The sequence below is a fragment of the Physeter macrocephalus genome, chromosome 20 (assembly GCF_002837175.3).
Source record: "Physeter macrocephalus isolate SW-GA chromosome 20, ASM283717v5, whole genome shotgun sequence".
In the NCBI taxonomy this organism is placed as follows: domain Eukaryota; kingdom Metazoa; phylum Chordata; class Mammalia; order Artiodactyla; family Physeteridae; genus Physeter; species Physeter macrocephalus.
The window spans coordinates 65,249,838-65,269,496 of record NC_041233.1 but is presented as its reverse complement, the minus strand read 5'-3'; the positions used below and the strand labels follow the sequence as shown (position 1 = coordinate 65,269,496).

Below are 19,659 nucleotides of genomic sequence, written 5' to 3'. Positions count from 1 at the left end.
ACGGGAGAGGCCACAGCAGTGGGAGGCCCGTGTACCACAAACAAACAAACAAAAAAACTGTCAAGGATGAAAAACAGACTAAGAAGCTGTCACAGACCAGAGGAGACATGACAAGTAAAAGTAATGTAGTATATCCTCTGTGGGATCTGAGAAAAAAAAGGCATTAGTGGAAAAACTGGCAAAATCTGAAGTTTAGTTTGAAAAACTAAATGTGCCCACGTTGGGGGAAAAAATGTACCACGGTAACTGTTATGGGCTGAATTGTACCCCCCCTCCAAATGCACATGTTTAAGTCCCAGACCCACTACCTCCAAATATCACTACTGTTTTGGAGATAGGACCTTTTAAAGAGGTGATCAAGTTACAATAAGGCTGGAGAGAGTGGGCCCTAATCCAATCTGACTGGCGTCCTTAGGAGGAAATTTGGACAAACAAGCTTATTTCTTTTAAATGTTATGCTTCAAAAGATACCATTGAGAACGTAAAAAGACAATCCAAGGGCTGGGGTATTTACAAGTCACACACCTGACAAGGGTCTTTTTGCATCCAAAATACATAAAGAACTCTAACTTCTGTTATTAGTATTCTATAATAATGCAAACTATGATTCTATAATAAAAACACGAGTAACAGAATTTAAATATGGGCAAAAGATATGAATAGACATCTCACCGAAGAAGATATATAAATGACTAGTAAGCACATAAAAAGATGCTTATCATTAGTCATCAGGAAAATGCAAATTTAAACCACAATGAGGTACTACTTCACACAAGAATGGCTATAACTGATTCACTTTGTTGTAAAGCAGAAACTAACACACCATTGTAAAGCAATTATACTCCAATAAAGATGTTAAAAAAAAATGGCTATACTAAAAAGACAGAAAAACAAGTGTTGGTGAGGATGTGGAAAAATCATAACCCTCATATATTACTGGTGGAAATGTAAAATGGTGCAGCCTTTGGAAAAGTCTGGCAGTTCCTCAAAATGTTAAACATACCATATGACCCAACAATTCCAATCCAGGGTAAACACCCAAGAAAAATGAAAACATATTCACACAAAAACATGTTCATAAATGTTCATAAATAGCAGCATTATTTATAATAGCCAAAAGGTAGAAACAACCCAAATGTCCAACTAATGAATGGATAAACAAACCATGGTATACAGTTGACCCTTGAACAACATATAGGTTAGGGGTGCTGACTCCCCTTTGGAGTTGAAAATTCATGTACTGTTATCTCTGCCTCAAAAACAAAGGAATTGATAAATTACTCACCCAAGGGCAGGAAGCTAAAACAGTTTGGACAGAATAAGGCCTCAAACCCTAGATCTTTTGATTCCACATATTATGAACACAATCTTTATCCTCATACTTAAAGATCAATAAAATGACAATACAGGTGCTATACTGAAAAAAACCCAAGTATAAGTGGACCTGAGCAGTTCAAACCCATGTTGTTCACGGGTCAAATTGTATATTCATACAATGGGATATTATTCAGCCATAAAAAGGAATCAAGTCCCGGTATGTGCTACAACATAAATGAACCTTGAAAACATGCTAAATAAAGGAAGTCAGTCACAAAAGGTCCCATACTGTATGATTCCATTTAAATGAAATGTCCAGAATAGGCAAATCCACAGTATGAGACACAAATTAGATTTGTGGTTGTCAGAGGAATGATAAGCCGAGAGGGAGATGTAGAGTGACTGCTAATGGGTACAGTGTTACTTTTGGGGTAACTGAAATGTTCTAAAATTAGATTGTAGAGATAGTTGCACAATTCTGTGAATAAACTAAAAAGCACTCAATTGCACCATTTTGATGGGTGAATGTTACGGTATGAATTACCTCAATAAAGCAATTTTAAAACACAATAAGCAGCAAAGCTCTAATCTGGGGAAAGACCAATGTTTCAATAACAAGGTTTTCCAAACTACTTATCCAGAAAAACAAGGAAATTTTATAGCTCAATTTCTTGGATACTCTTCCCAACTTCTATTAAACACACTGCCATTTTAAATTAAAAATACTTTTTAAAGGACTGTTACACTGAGTTAAAGCAGGGGTTCTAACCCTCAATGAGGGTCAGAATCACCTTGCAGAACTTTAGAATTAACAATGAACAAGACCCTATCCCTTCACGATTTCGATTCAAGTGGTCTAGGGAAAGATTTCAGCAATGTTACATTTTTAAAAGCTCCCTTATGGATTTAAAAATGCAGCCAGGATTGGGAATCACTGCTGTAATTCAACAGAATATTAAACTGTGTTTTAAAAATCTTCTTTTAGGTGAAGGTAGACCTTTTCTTAAGCAAAACAAAAGGTAGATATTTAAGATATTTAAGAAAAATTTGTTTCTAGAACCATAAATAAAAAGCCACATAAACACAAAGTTAGTCATAAAACCAATTATTTAATTGAAGCTATAAAAAAGAGGCAATATAATTGATAAAATAATTAGGAAAGACTATTTAGCACATTTTAAAAGATTTAAAATAGGAGGACACTTTACAAAAAGTTGTGTGGGAAATAAAATTCTTAAACTATAAGTAGAAATGTAACATTACAGAGCATGTTATAAAATACAATGACAGAAATATAAAAGGGCTATGTATGCTCTAAGTCTGAAAACTATTAATAATGACCAGATATTTAGGTTTAAATTTACAGTTCCTGGGTATGAAGATCATATTACTATACACATCTTCCAAACCAATGGGAAGTATTTTCCAATTAACCATGAGTGGTATCATCTTCTACAAAGTCTTTGGCCATCTCTGCTGTGATCACATCAATATGACTGACCTGAAGAATAAATGTTAAAAACAAAATCTGTTAAATCTTAAAGAAATATATCAGTGTTCCCCTGTATAGGGTAATATTTTAAAAATATACCCAATCACCTATAAATTTTACATACCAAGTCAAATGACTCTAAAACACTGACTGATAAAACCTTTATTTACAATGCTGTTTGTTCAATGCATGAGCTTAAAAAATATTCTGCATTTTAATGCTCTGAAGATATAGGTAAGTACTAACATCTAAATATTTGAACCACATTTTCATTCAGTTTTTATTACTTTGCTATTTTAAAGAATCTTAAGGCTGAAAGCACCAGGAAGAGTTGTGTGGTCTAACCAAATATAAATGAACTTATGTAACTGTTTAAGACTGTGCATTAAATAAGCACTAGGGACTTCCCTGGTGGTGCAGTGGATAAGACTCCACGCTCCCAAGGCAGGGAGCTTGGGTTCGATCCCTGGTTCAATCCCACACGCATGCTGTAACTAAGAGTTTGCATACCACAACGAACACCCAGTGCAACCAAATAAATAAATAAATATTTAAAAAAAAAGCACTAAACAGATAGGAAGATAGTGTCTCTTAATGCCAATAAAAATAAAACCAATGCAATGAATGCCACAAAAAAAACTGATAACCTTCATAGGCATTTTAAGTTTTTTTCAATAACTTTCTAAATTTTCTTTCATGACTTAAGTAACATAAAACAAGAATTCAACAGATATAATGGATTAAATACTACATGAACTTAAACTTAATATTAAAAAAATTACCTTATTTCTGAACTTTACACCATAGAATTTGTCAGCTGACTCAAGCAGTTCAGGCCTAAAAGTAGTTGTAATAAATTGAGCATGTACAGCAAGTTCCATAATCATATCTGTAAAAAGAAACAGTAATCTAATAAAACCCTTTTTTCAGTTGAACTGAAAATTTAAAAAGCAACTATCTTTACTCTTACCTAAAACTTAAAACTGCCTGCATGCATACATCTACAAAAAATATCAACTTGTTTCTTAAACTAGGGATAAATCTTTAACACAAATAACTTAGTTACAGAATATAAAGAAGCAACACCTTCTAACACAGCATCAGAAATAATGTCAGAGCAAAGTAAATTTTCTCACACAAAAAACCAAAAGCAACCTTTTCCTGCTACCCACACCCCCAACCTGTATACTGGATTTGTTTGCATAAACTTACTAAAGACCACATACAGATTATTTAAACACAGAATCAACATTGTTTACGACAGGGACTATTCAAGCATTGAGAAAAAGTGTTAAAAGGAGAGACGTTTGTATAAAAGTTTAACTGGAGTAGGATTTTCAATTATTACATCTATTTCTCACAGAACTAAACCTTGTAGTCTAATACTAGATTTGTGAAAACCTGTTCAAAGAGAAATTATTTTATTTATTGACTAATACCCTGTCCAGTCTCCCTGGATATCTCAGGCAACAAGAAATATACTATAAAAGAGGTAAGCTATTGGGGCTTCCCTGGTGGCACACTGGTTAAGAATACGCCTGCCAATGCAGGGAACATGGATTCGAGCCCTGGTCTGGGAAGATCCCACATGCCACAGAGCAACTAAGCCCATGAGCCACAACTACTCAGCCTGCGGGCCTAGAGCCCATGCTCCGCAACAAAGCCACCTCAATGAGAAGCCCACATAACGCAACGAAGAGTAGCCCCCACTCGCCACAACTAAAGAAAGCCTGAGCGCAGCAACAAAGACCCAATGCAGCCAAAAATAAATAAATAAATTAAAAAAAAAAAAAAAAAGAAAAAAAAGAAAGCGAGGAAATTTAGGGGAGGGGGGATGAAGGGAAAAAAAAAGTAAAAAAAAGAGGTAAGCTATCATTTCTAGCAAGTTACTATGAAACTATGAAACCAAAACTCTACCTGACACAGCCTTTCTGTGCTGAGCATCCAGAGCCTGGTCAATCTCATCAAACAAGTAAAAAGGAGCTGGGTCACATTTCTGAATGGCAAAAATCAGAGCAAGAGCTACCAAGGATTTCTGTCCACCTGAAAGCTGTTGCATTTCTCTCATTTCACCTTGTTTTCCTGTAAATGACACCTAAGAAAATATTTAATGAGTTAATATCTCAAAGGGGTAAAATCACCATCATCTCTTAAAATTAAATTGCATACAATGCACCAATTTAGATTTGCAAAATAATCTACAAATTCTACTATGATAATGCTCTGGGGAAAACTGAATGTAAAGGTATTTTACCCTAATTCCAACTCCAGTGAACTGGTCAACTGATGGAACACTGCTTTGTGACCCAGAGCCCCTCTCACTTTCACCACTCCCTTCTCCTTCATCCTGAGACTGACTGCCTTCCACATCTCCTTTTTTCATCACCAAAGTAGCTTTGCCACCAGGTACCAACTTCTGGAATACTTCACTGAAGTTTTTGGATACCTTAAAATAAACAGATAGATAGATAGATAGGGTGTCAATTGGAATATGTATTTTTTTTAAAAAATGATAAAAATTATTTAAAAGCAATCAAAAAGTTTTATTTCTTAAATCTTAAGAACAAGAATAACAGATTGGATCCCCTTTAAGAGCTGTATAAAACATTCCAGTTACTATATTTGCAACCTATAAACTGGATTTGTTTGCATGTTTCAGATCCAGTTATCAGTGGAAAAAAAGTTTAAAAATCTTTACAAATTGAATAATAGACTGAATAATACCTGAAGATTTTAGCTTGTGTATTTACTACAAATAGAAACATACCTGTTTGAAAGTTAACTGAATAGCTTCATATTTTCGAAGTTCAAGTACATTCATCAGTTCCATGATTGATTTGTACCCCCTATCCAACTCTTCTTGTCGCTTTATTAATTTTTCTTTCTGCTCAGAGAAATTTACAAACTGATCTAAAGCTTTTTTGTTAACATGGCTGTACTTCTTCAATTCTGTGTTGCACTGTTCAAGTTTTCGAAACAACTATAAAGAGGAAAAAAATGTATAAATAAATCCACATACAGGGAAATTTGCAATGAGATTTCAAATTTAAAACCAGTTAGATTTACCTGTTTGAGGCTCAGTGTTTGGTATTTTTCAAATGCTTCCTGGGGAAGTGATCCAAGTTCTCGAATTTTCTTCATACACTCTTCTTTCTTCTTCAGTAGCATGCCTTGTCGATTTGTCATCTTTTCTAGTTCTTTAGTGTCATGATTTATAGCATCCATGTGTTCTTTTTCCATATTTTTCCAGCGCTCCATACTTTTCTGCAACTCCTTAATTCCAGCTTCTGTTTTATCAATGGAATTGTCCAAATCTAAAATAGGGGGAAAACCAAATTAGGCCATAACACCTATTTTTTTTATTTTTTTGACCGAGCCGCGTGGCTTGCGGAATCTTAGTTCCACGACCAGGGATTGAACCCAGGCCCTCAGCAGTGAAAGCACAGAGTCCTAACCACTGGACCGCCAGGGATTTCCCCATAACACCTGTTTTAAAGCCAGAGTGTTAGCTGACCAAAGATTTTAAAGGTCAAATCAAAATAAACAGGTTTAAATTTTACTGTGAAAACTTATGAAAAACTTCAGAACAAAATTGGGAGTGTACATGAGTCAAGGTATACAGTTTATATTTAATGTTTATGTTTATAAAAACCTAAAATAATTTTCTTCTCAGTAACTAGTGATAAGAACTTGATTCAGCTATTTCATACTTTTGTCAATGAAAACTAATGTATGGTCTCTCATAAAATTGTCACAAACGTTTCAGCAAAACAAAGGTTACTATTTATAATCAATACCCTAAACTCTGTTCCCTATAAATTGTTTATGATGATGGAAAACACACAGAACTATTGGTACATGCTTTTGCCTATCTGGATATTTCATTTTGTAGTAAACAATCCTATAAAACCAATAAGCTAAATTTAACTAAGTACCAAAAATATTTTTACTAAATAAAAATTCACCTTCTGATCGTGCCATGGTATCTTTTACTCTTTTATTGATGGCTTCAAGTTCTGAGGTTGTAGCAGTGAGAACAGTACCCCCTTCTGTCTCTCTCAGTTCATTGAGTTCCTATAACACAAAAGGAACTTAAGAGCATTAAACCAAAAAAATATGAATTTTGTTAGTTTCAAAATATTATAACTGCCAACGTTTATATAGCTGTTGATATGTCTGAATAAACACTTAAGAAAACCAAAAAACATACTTCAAATAATTGTAAATACTTAATGTATCCATTACAGGGGAAAAAATTACTAGAAAATTTCTTAGCATCTGACTACTGATGAGAAAATATTCATAACTAATATTTACTACCTAGAATGTGCCAGATAATCATACAAAATGGGTACTACTGCTATGCTTATTTTACACAAGAGGAAACTGGAGCTTAGAAATATTAAATGACTTGCCCAGTACTGTACACTAGGTGGCAGTGCTAGAACTCCAAGCCAGGGCAGGTGGTCAGACTGCTAGGCTTTCTGTCCCCAGAGCCCATACTCTAAATCAGAGTCTCTCATATAAGCATTATCAAAAGGTTATGCTTGTCAAGGAACGCTCGAAAAAGAACATACCTGTTCTACTTGGTCCAAGCGCTTTCTTAAATTCTCGTTGAGGTAAGTCTCTACTCGAGTAATAATACCTTCTAACTTAATTCTTTCATTTAGCAACTGTCTGTTTTCCTAGAAGAAAAGAACAAAATTCTTTGTCTACACAGCCATGCACATTTCACATACAGGAAGGCTATCAATCTGTTGTTTTCTCCATTCTTTTTGTTCAAATGAGCTGAAACAGAGTTTTACACCTTTCCAAAAAGCCCTATATTTTCTTCATTTTCCCTCTTATCTATTCAGAATGCTGTTTCTGTGCCTGGTTCTTTTTATAAGGCATGCTACCAAAAATATCTTTCTTTTCCTGCTTTTCATTTTTTGAATTTAGTATTAATTGATTACATCTCTGTATTTAAAAATCAAATGTTAAAATGTTTAATCAAAACAATATTAAATATGTAAAGGTGGTCAGGTCAATAAATACAGCAAAGCTAACAAGCTCCATCTTACTAATGACAAATGGGCATTAAGTAGATGAAAGAAAATAAAGATTTCTTACACAATCCTAACATATGGTTTGGAAAAACTTATTAAAACTTCATTTACTTTAATGGATATTAGAAGTCTAATAAGTCTTATATTTTCTTAATCTCTTTCACATTCCTTTATTAGCCAGAAAGACACTTTTCACAACAGCCAATTGTCAACAAAAAATATTTTTCCTGTCAACTCTACTTGCCTGCTGAAGTTGACGAATTTCATCATTCAGTGCATCTACTCTCTTCTGATCTTCCAGACTAAGTTGAGAAAGCAAATCAGTTCCAAGTTCTGCTTTCAGTGATTCTCTGGTGGACTCCATAGCATGCAAACTTGCCTCCAAACTTTGTAAGCTACGTTGCTATATGACAGATTATCCATTTATTAATAAACGTACTAGTCAGTGTATCACTTATAATAGTGAAAAACTGGCATCTATATTTGATGTTAAAGTGAGCTAAGTAATCATATTAACTCAATTAAATATTAGCTATCCATTATATTTGATCATTAGAACTATGTAGCAACAAGAAAAATACTTATGATGCAGTATTTGCAGGATGTGTGTAACACATCATATTCCATGGTCAAACTATAAAAAGAAGTTGCTAGAATGTTACGGTGGTATAATTGTGGGTATATATATATTCTAAACTTTGTTGTTTTAGTGCTATTGATGTACAAAATTAATAGTTTTTTGTCAAAACTGCTTCATGTTTATGACACCAATGTATATTATCATTTGTAATAGCAGTAATAGTTTACTTTCTACTCATTTTAGCACAATCTGGACAGAATGCAATCAAGTAAATCCATAAATAGTACTTTATAGACAAAAATGGATACTGGCTGACTACTATCAGGCAGTACTATTGTGCCGCAGCTCAAAATGCCTATTTGTTTAATGAAGTTGGAAAGTCTGAATGAGGCCTACAAAAGGAGACTCTGGGTACTCATGGGTAAAAGTGTGATAAAGATATATGTAGATTCCCAAAAGTATGGGCCTAAATGAAAATGGAACAGAATGTATATGTTACATAACCTATATAATATATGGTCCACCCCAAATCTTTATAATTAAAGCCAATCTATAAAAAAAAGCATACTTAACGAACCTTGGGCATAAAGGTTTTCTCTGACTGCTGCCTCTTCTCTTTTAACATCTTCATTTCTGATAATATGCTATCTCGAGATGCTTTAAATTTCCTTTGCTGAGTCTCTATCTGCTGCATTTGGTTCATCAGCTGATCAATTTCATTATTAATCCATATACAAGGCTAAGGAAAATTCTCTTTGGTGCCTGTTAACAAAACATCGTGTATCCCCCTTCCTTTTCTTTATCCGTAAATAAAGCTATTTCCACAAATTTATGGACCATAACAACGCTGAATTAAATACTACACTGTGTTCAGTCATAAAAGAAGCTTAAAACATTTCACCCCACTTCTCTCTCAAAATAACACACATACTGTTCTACTAATTGCCATACAAAAAAATAAATAATAAATACAATCCTGGGAAGCCCTAAAGGAAGCTAAATGAAATATAATACATACATATTTTTTCATTCAACAGGTATTTACTATATAATCTATTATGCTTAAAGCACTATATAAGGGAGGCAGATATGAAGAGGAGGCCTTGCCCAATGTAGAAGAATAACTCCACCTAGCTGGATTATCAAATACAGGAAAGTAGGTGATGCCTACTGTTAACCTCTTTTTTATTAGTATTTCCCCATGCTTCGTGCTCACATCTTGCCAAATTTGGGCAGTTCTCAAAGTATGCTACGCAGACCCCTGCAAAGTTAAAACTAAGATGTTTATGTACCTTTTTCTCTGTGCTTTTGCTTGCAACTGATGACAGGGCAGCTATAAACTCACATTTTAAAAAATGCCAGTTCCAATAAAGAATATCCTAATGAAGCAGTAAAAATAATTATTTTTGCTGCTTGAGTACCTGTATTTAATATTGTGTGACATAATGCAAAGTACACATAAAGCACTTCTGCCTTATACCATGGTTGTTTTAAGAAGATGCACGTGCACAAGTGTCTTAGAGTTGTGAATCGAACTAGTCACTCTTCAAAGAACACCATTTTTATTTGAAAGAACTAAGAGAACTATGGTTACTAAGACTTGCATTTTGATGGACATTTCCTCCACTAATACTAAATCTGAGCCACCTCTAATGGACATTTTTCAACCTTTATGTATTTAACTTCTATGCAGTATGTGGCATTCCTGATACTGTCCACCCTTCTTCCACTGAAATACTATCCTGGTTTTCCTCCTATAAAACTGTCTGACAAATACTCCTCAGTTCCCTCTATAACCTTAAATTTTTGTGTTCCTCAGGTTCTTTTCTCTCAGAAGTAGATTTATTGCTACTAGCTATTTAACAGCTAAGCAAAGGATGTTAAAATAGTTTTTAGTTTTCTCCCTGTCTTCAGAAGTTAAAGACATACTACATAAGCTCCTGTGCTTAAATAAAAGTCAAAGTAAAACACATGGGATATTTTTCCCCACTGCATATGAGAAAATACATCTAACATGCAAAAGATTCTATATTCCCAACCAAAACAGTTATTTTTCTACAGCAACACAAGACAAAAAGATATTTTCAATATTTCTGCGCAGATTTTCATTGAGCTTTGCTTCAAGCTCACCTAGTTCTTCTTCTGCTTTTCTAACATCTTTTTGTAATTCAAGTCTAGACTTCCTTGTATCATAATAGCCTCCAGTTAAAGCACCCCGATGACTAACTTGGTCACCTATAAACAAAACAAGAAAATTAGTAATTCTGTATAACTTCTTTATTCAACAATAAATTAATAATCAAATGACTAATCTAAGGCTTTACCTATTTAATAAGAATGTAAAAGTTAAGAGTTTAAGTCACTCTGGAAAAAATTTTGCTTTACAATATTAACATTTGCCATTTAAAAAAATATACCTTCTAGGTGAGCCTGAACATCTGCCAGAAAGGAAAGAAGTGTTAAAGACTAATAGGAACGTATCAACAGGACACAGAACCTAGCTTGAAATTCCCACTAGCCACAACTGGGAAAATCTGAAAATCAAAAATAATGATGGCAATGTGATAACACATTGAATTAAAAAAAGAAGTCCATGAATCATAGTAATACATAAAAAAGAAAAAAGGAGGGGGCTCTTTACAGAAGAGTGACAGATAATAAATATAGAAGCAATCACAGAATTTTAGAACCACCATTTAGAAACCCCCAATGTATTAACTTCAGTCAGGCAAGGGTCACCAAAGGATGCTAAACCACTGGTGAAGAAGTTTGGGGGAAACTGATATTCATGTATTCTTAAAGGATAATCCCACATATCACTTATTAATTGCAAAGGGGATAAGGCATCTTTAGAACCAAGATTTGCTAGTGGTCAAACATGGCATCAGTAACAGCGGGACACATTGTGTGGTGCAATAAGAAGTACACATCACTCATGCCAAGAATGCTTAACCTAAACCTAATGAAGAGAAAGCAGTAAGATAATCCAGAACACAAGACTTTCTTTGAGAAAGTGAATTTCCTGGGGTGGGAGAAAAACAGGAGACCTGTCCTATACTGAAACTGAAAGAATCTAAAGAAAAGGCATTGAATGCATCCTTGATTGGATCCTGTATAGAAAAATATTTTTGAACAACTAAGAAAATTTGAGGACTTCCCTTGAGGCGCAGTTGTTAAGAATCCGCCTGCCAATGCAGGGGACACGGCTTTGAGCCCTGGTCTGGGAAGATCCCACATGCCACGGAGCAACTAAGCCCGCGTGCCAGAACTACTGAAGCCTGTGGGCCTAGAGCCTGTGCTTCACAACACAAGAAGCCACCGCAATGAGAAGCACGTGCACTGCAACGCAGAGTAGCCCCCGCTCACAGCAACTACAGAAAGCCCATGTGCAGCAACAAAGACCCAATGAGGCCAAAAATAAATAAATAAAATATAACATTTTGAGAATGGGTCCAGAGGCTTCACCAAAGAACCAAAGGAAGTCCATGGTGCAAAAAAGGTTAAGAAACTCTACTATACATCAAATGATTATACTTAGGAGACATCAACTAAATATAAAGAGGTGACCCTTTTTACATTCTGACTTGAATAAACCAACTATTTTAAAAATGAGAAATAACTGGACATGAATTTTCAAACACTCTTAAAACTAAAATGGAATTTATTTGTTCAAAGCTAAGAATTATTATTACAAACCTTCCAGGGTAATGCAGTCCATAGTGAAAGCACGTGCCAACTGGGTTGAAACTTCCATACTACGACAAATAAGTGTTTTTCCAAACACATGTTTGAAAGCTTTGTCAAATCTGGGATTGTACCTCAATTTACTTATCATAGGAATAGCATCCTAAAAATGAATATTTTGCAAGCAAGCAAAGAGATCAAAACACAGTTAATTAAAATGTGTTAGCAGAATCATGAATTATATCTTCCTGAAATACAACTAAACAAAATACCTTTATATTTCAAAACTGTTGGTTTTTATACTGAAAAAGTTAGAAAAGTCATTCTACTGAAATATACTGGAAATTGTGCTCATGTAAATCATCCAGGTTTTCAATTCTAGAGCACAGTGATAAAGAGCTAAGTGGCTCTGGAGCCGGAGTGCTCAAGTTCAAATCCCAGTTCTGCTATTCAGATGTGTGCTCTGGACAAGTTGCTTAACTTCTCTATATAACAGTTACTTCATCTATAAAACTGCAATAACAGTACCTTCCTGACAAAGTTGTTAAGTCTAGGCAAGTTATGTATGTGAAACACTTAGGATAGCCTCTGTCACACAGAAGGGCCAAATGTAAACTAGTAGTATTTCCTCAAAATATTTTCATTTTATTTTATCTCTCTATCTACAGATATATAACCTAAGTTAGATATTCAGAAAAAAAATTTTTCAGATAAAATTTATTTTCCCTTTTTTCTCTCTCAACTGGCAGAACAGAATTTTTAGAATTTTTAAATTAAGAAATACATCCTACATACAGAAAAACACAGTAATATGTTAAGCTTAAATTAATAATTACAAAGCAAACACCAATATAACCACCATGCAGGACATGAAACAAAACACTACTGACACCCAGAAGCCATGAGTGTAACCCTTTCCTAATCATAGTGGTTACCTTCAATGGTTACCTGCTGGGGATGACCACTATTGAAAGTTCATTCGGGTTTTTCCATAACCTGTTATGGAAAAACTCGAACGAACTTCTTGGCCAACCCAATATAACTTTTGTGGTCACTACTTTCTTGCACTTCTAGTTCTATCATCTAAGCTTATTTTGTTCAGGTAGTGTAAAGGGAACCATACTTAACATGCATTCTTTTATGTCTTGCTTCATTCACACATCACATTTATGACTCAATTTCTCCTCCCCAAAACTTCAAAGATAATTTGTAGATTTAAAAGAAGAAAAAGCTAACCACTAAAATAGCTTATAAGATTCTCACTGTTCCTCTTAAATTGTAGATCATTCTCATAGGGTTTTAGCTTTAACCTTAAAAAATAGTGAAATAGTTGCTACTACCATCAATATTCTGAAGCCAAACACCTCAAAGCAATTACATTTTTTTCAAGAATGATGTCTAGGGAACATTTTTAATCTGTTTGAAAATATACCAGCTAATAACAAAAGCAACAGTATGCTTTCAGAGCCTGTCATCTTGCTAGATATTTTTACTCTAATTTATAAGCCATTTAAAAAAAGTACATTCAGAAAACTTTAAAATATTTACTTTAAATGATAGTTCCTCAGGGAATTCTTCTCCAGCTATTTAATCTTAATTTTGTCTCCTTGAGATACACTCTCAAAGTATCCTGTACTTACTTACATATGGTTTGGCCAAAAAGTTCGTGGGGTTCTTCCGTAACATCTTAAAGAAAAACCCAAATGAACTTTTTGACCAACCCAATATTTTAACACTTTGCACATTTTGTAATGGTTTGTTTTATGTCTTGGCTGTGACCTCTGTCTCGCTTCCTTTCCTCATCCAGCACTATGCTCTTTGGTAAGACAGAAATGTTTATCTCACAGACCACGTGAATCCCAACGTACAGTGCCTGTGAACTAGGATGTGCTAAACACAAGAAAAAACGTATTGAAAGAAAGATAGACCTTAACACACATCAACTCACATTGGTTTCAGGATAGGCAGTATCCCTTACATCTAATTTGTTAAGAGGCAGAAAAGTAACCTCTCCAGGTAGGTTCATTTTATTAAACTCCATCAAAATCTTCGTGCTAACTTCATCTGAATCAACAATGTGATAAAACAACCTACATGTAAAGAGAACAAGATACATCTAAAGTGCTATAAACATTTAAGCAAACAATTCACTTTTTTTCTATGCAATCCAATTTGTATGGGGAGGGCTACTTAGAAAATTTCAACGGAGGGAGAGAAGTACAAAAAAGGGAAATTTCTACCTTCTACAATTAGGAACACTTAGCATCTACACCTTTAATTAGAAAATTAAGTAACTGAGGATACAGGATAATGGGAGACATGTTGTATTAAAACTACAAAAAGTTGTTTCTTAGGTTACTCTTATTCCCTCTTTCCTTTAAAAACTCAAAATATCAAGCAAAAACATCTCACCTATTTCCAGCAGTGACTTCCACGCATGTGTAGAAAGCAGGCTCACATTCAAAGTTATTCATCACGATACCATGATAGCCATTTTGAACATGCTGGTTTATTCCCTTTCGACGAAAGTGGTCTAGCACTTTGTTTATACTATCTATTCCATTTAAAATGGCCTGTTTAGAAGTGAAAAATATTAAAATAGTGCCAATGGCACTCCTGCTGGTAAGAAATGAACCCATTACTCTAAACATTAAAAAATATACCAAATTGGGAGAATGGGATTGACATATACACACTGTTATATATAAAATAGGTAACTAATAATGACATACTGTATAGCACAGGGAACTCTACTCAATACTCTGTAACGGCCTATATGGGAAAAGAATCTAAAAAAAGAGTGGATATATGTGTATATATAACTGACTCACTGTGCTGTACACCTGAAAACTAACACAACATTGTAAATTAACTATACTCCAATAAAAATTAAAAAAAAATAAAAAATATACCAGAGATTAAACACTCTCTCCAAAAACAGGTCACTTCCTAGAAATATGCCAACTACGTGCAATACTTTATATCATGGATTCTGTTCTATGACATCAGCATTAAAAATGGACTCGCCATCTAAAAATCAAAAGTGCTATCTTTAATAGCATGGGTGCTTAAATGATACCCATTCTTTCGTATTTATAAGACAAATAATTTGCACTCTACTCTTGAAAGCTAATAAATTCTTGTGCAATGATAACTGACAACGCAAACTGAGGTAATGAAAGAACCTGCCCACCTTTCCTGTTGCAGCTCTAAGAAGTTGCTGTTTCTTTTCAAGATCTTCTCTTTTAGCAGCAAGTGCTTGCTGTTCTGCATTCTCCTCTCTCCACAAGTAACTAATCAATAAAAATTAGACTGTCTTTAATTCTAAAAATATTAATACTCTAATAGTATACAATTTTGAATAAATACTGAAATTAAACTTCAATAGTTAATTTATAACTTAAAGACTGTTTAACAGACAGTAATTACATTCCTCAAAAATATTAAGACATATTTTAGGCTATACTAACTTTCTTTCACTTTGTAATTCATCTTTCTTATTTTTTACTTCATAGTATTTTCTGTCCAGTTCTTCAACTCGAGCTTTGACTTCATTAAGATCCTGATCCAGTTTCTATGGAAATAAAAATAATTCAAATTTAAAATCCAATTTCATACAAATTAATTCATAGTGACAGAAAGCAGATCAGTGGTTAACAGGGGATGGAGGAGGAGGACAGGAAAGGAGGGAGGGAGGAATTACCAAGGGGTATGGGAAACATTTTGGGGTGATGAACAGGCTTGTTATCTTAATTGTGGTGATGATTTAACAGGCATATACATATGTCAAAACAATTAATTTGTTCATTAATGTCCTTACTACTTCTATAATACACACCCTAGAATTTTAGAAGAAAAAATACATTAATTAATTCTCAAAACACTGCAGTGCATACTTTTCATACTTCCCCCTCTAAACACATACACTAGAATATAAGAGATGTAGGAATATACTAAGAAGCAAAAAGGCTATTTTGTACAATTAATCAGCACCGTAAAATCATCTCTATCCATTATAAAGCAGAGTTCACCCTCACAAGTGGTCATTTTGATACACTTAAGTGTGACTGAAATGTTGAAAAATAACTTCAAGCTTGAGAAAGAATGAATAAAATCTCTCACTGGAAAATCTTGGTTTATCACTAAACTTTTTCAAAAAGGGCATCTTTGAGGTTGGTATTTCCATGAACTTAAGAAAAAATGCTTTTTCTTTATTTCAAGACAGGACTGTAGCTATCGCAGCTGAAACTATACTAACAAATTCCCAAATAACTGACTATCTCGATCAACCTGTGTTTTCCATTTCCTCCATAAAATATCCCGACCCTTTAAAGCCCAAAGTACGCTGGACTCTCAAGGCCAGGAGGCTGTCTATTACTCCTGGTCACTTTTCCTACCAGTTGAGTTGTTTATGGTTAGAGTCAGTTCTGTTTGCTTCCTACTATGTTTTTGTTTTGGGGTAACTGATTACATTAAATATTAGATAAACTGATGATATGAGTACAAGGAAGGGTTGTTTCTTTAAAAAAATTGATTTAGTTTTGGACAAACTCAAAGGTGAGTCACTAAAAATTGGATTAAATGGGCAAATCAACTCTAAAAGACTAAGGAAAATAATTATTTAATACATAATACATAAGTTAACAGATACTGTGCACTTTATATAACAGTAATTCAAAATGTCAAGTCACAAAGTCAAGGAAAGACTGAGGAACTGATCCAGATTAAAGGAGATAACAGAAACATGACAACTAAATGCAATATATGATCTTATACTGAAACCCGAATTCTGTTCTCATCCAACTTTAAGGAGAACTGTATTTACATGTGTGGTTCATAACAAGAAAGTCCCCTAGGAACTCCAATCACTACTCATATTCATAAGAAATATCTTGGGCTCTACATCAAAAGACTGGTACACACTCTGCTGGAGGAGGTTGATAAGGAAGCTATGCATGTGTGGGGGCAGGGGGCATATAAGAAATCTCTATACCTTCCTCTCAATTTTGCTGTAACCCAAAGCTACTCTTAAAAAAAAAAGTCTAAAAAATAAAGATTGGTACATAGCATACATTTATCTATTTAAAATTAAATACTTATAAATATGTATATTTATATGTGTAAAAAATACATATAAATATTATACATAAAATATACATAAGTATACACATTTAAGATTTTATGCTTTTAGTGGCTTTTTTTTGATAAACCAACCGTACCAACTGGTACAGATCTCATGGGGTAAGAAGGTTCCTTCTGGGCATGTATATATATATTCTCCTCACCCTACACCTGTCCTACACACTCCCTTCTCATCACTTCCAATCACCTATATATATCCACACATATCACTTAAAGAATTTTTCTCCCTTTCTAATTTTAAATAATGTAAGATCTTTCTTGCTGAAAGTAATGATTTTATCTTCTACTTCATTTTTTAAGAAAATGCTAACTAAACACGCACAGTAAATGTTTAATTCATTTAGAAAATGTTATAAAATCACCAAGGCTTTAACAAAATATATATACATTCTGCAGTAAGTTATTACACTGACAGAAATTTACATTAGAATATAAAAATGGAAAAATTTTAAGTTACTATAAAATCATATTTTAGTTAAGGGTAGAGTTCAGGTACATATTACCAAGTCATAAAAATATATTTTAAAATATATTCAATCTATATGGACACTCACTGACATGTAAGAACTCTTCTTTGAAAAAGAGAACTACCATATGTATCATATTAAATTGTGCTGGTCTTGCCTAATTAAGTATCTGGTATTGTATATTTTAAGATAAACCATTTACAAATAAAACTTAAAGAAACAGATAAAACTGCACATGTTCACACTCTTCTGAAAGATTTCACAAAGCAGCTATGAAAGTTCTTACATTATACTGCTCCAGATTTTTCTCTTTATTTGCCTCAGTGTCCTCCAAATCCTTATGTATAGCAGCAATCTGTCTTTTCTTGTCATTAATAGCCTGATCTAAAGACTTGAGTTCCTTTTTAATCCACTTATCCCTTTCTTCTTTTGATGTAAACTGGCTTCCTCGACCCTGCTTTGCATAAAGATCCGTTCTTTCCTGAGTAGCTTGGGCCAATCTACACAAGATAGAAGAGAATGGTTTGAAAAGGACAACAGGAAATAACCAAGTTTAATTGCAACCGATACCTCAAGAGTACATAGAGACAATAACCATTTCTATAATTCCATAAAAGAAGGAATTAAAGGGAATTCCCTGGCGGTCCAATGGTTAGGACTTTGCTCTCTCACTGCTGAGGGCCTGGGTTTGATACCTGGTCTGGGAATTAAGATCCCACAAGCCGCACGGTGTGGTAAAAAAGAAAAAAAAAGAAGGAATTAAGTACAAAAAGCAACTGTTATCTAATGGAGTTCCTGGGACTAGTTCTATATAACATTAATTTAACTGCAAAATCACAGTTACAGTCAGGTAGAACAGCCCATCCCCTAAGGATTTAAGGTCATTCCAGGTTTGGGTTAATCAGTAAACCTACATAAATCTAGTACCCCATATCTCAGGAATTTTTAAAAATGCTCCAACTATATTTAACTATTTGAACATTTTCAACTCCTTACAATAAAAGACACTATAAAGGTTAAATGGCAAGAGAAAACACTTACAACATACAAAACAAATATTAATGCCCAGATAACATAAAACAACCCTATAAAACGTAAGAAGAAAAATCAGAATAAAGGGGCTTCCCTGGTGGTGCAGTGGTTAAGAATCTGCCTGCCAATGCAGGGGACACGGGTTCGAGCTCTGGTCTGGGAAGATCTCACATGCCACAGAGCAACTAAGCCCATGCACCAGAACTAGTGAGCTTGTGCTCGAGTCCATGAGCCACAACTACCGAGCCCGCGCGCCTAGAGCCCGTGCCCCACAACGAGAGAAGCCACCACAATGAGAAGCCCATGCTCCGCAACAAAGCCACCCTCAATGAGAAGCCCACGTACCGCAACGAAGAGTAGCCCCCACTCGCCACAACTAGAGAAAGCCCGCGCAGAGCAACAAAGATGCAACACAGCCAAAAATAAGTAGGATAAAATAAATAATTTTTTTTTAAAGCTGAAAAAAAAATCAGAAAAAAATGGACACAAGATATCAACAGGCAATCCATTAAAATGAACCATAAGTGGCATAAAAACATGATAATGTACTAAATTGTGAAATCAACAAACGTTGGCAAGTCCAATCTATGGATAGATACTAAAATGTCTAGATGTTAAAATGACATAAAGTGGGAGAATGAACACACAGCAGGATACAATCTGGGTAAAAAAAGAACAATCATCATGCAAGTTTTAAATGCCCAACATTTAGCTATGTTATCTTGAGCAAGTTATTGAACCCCCCGCAGAGCCTCAAGTTTGTCAAATTTACAGTGGTGATACTGTGGATCTCCTAGGGCTTTTGAATAGGCAATAAGCATACAATAATGCTTGGCCGACACTGCCTATTACTTTGAAATGGGCATTTAACTTTTGCCCTTATTTACTGTACCTTCT

At 34.3% G+C, this 19,659-nt stretch overlaps 1 protein-coding gene across 1 annotated transcript in view; it reads right to left on the bottom strand.

Annotated features, from left to right (window-relative positions):
- Positions 1-2,450: 2,450 nt before the first annotated feature.
- The window catches only part of SMC3 (structural maintenance of chromosomes 3), a 32,634-nt gene continuing 15,425 nt past the window's right edge, over positions 2,451-19,659 (bottom strand). Inside the window, exons 13-29 of the mRNA XM_007114740.4 lie at positions 18,017-18,230; positions 15,592-15,695; positions 15,315-15,414; positions 14,534-14,694; positions 14,070-14,211; positions 12,134-12,284; positions 10,520-10,672; positions 9,015-9,166; positions 8,102-8,260; positions 7,387-7,494; positions 6,775-6,883; positions 5,876-6,123; positions 5,577-5,789; positions 5,064-5,255; positions 4,727-4,904; positions 3,592-3,698; positions 2,451-2,818 (exon numbers count right to left, since the gene is read on the bottom strand). Of these exons, the coding sequence (XP_007114802.1) occupies positions 2,747-2,818; positions 3,592-3,698; positions 4,727-4,904; positions 5,064-5,255; positions 5,577-5,789; positions 5,876-6,123; positions 6,775-6,883; positions 7,387-7,494; positions 8,102-8,260; positions 9,015-9,166; positions 10,520-10,672; positions 12,134-12,284; positions 14,070-14,211; positions 14,534-14,694; positions 15,315-15,414; positions 15,592-15,695; positions 18,017-18,230 (2,563 nt within the window). The 3' untranslated portion in view covers positions 2,451-2,746. The remainder of the gene's footprint in view (positions 2,819-3,591; positions 3,699-4,726; positions 4,905-5,063; positions 5,256-5,576; positions 5,790-5,875; positions 6,124-6,774; positions 6,884-7,386; positions 7,495-8,101; positions 8,261-9,014; positions 9,167-10,519; positions 10,673-12,133; positions 12,285-14,069; positions 14,212-14,533; positions 14,695-15,314; positions 15,415-15,591; positions 15,696-18,016; positions 18,231-19,659) is intronic.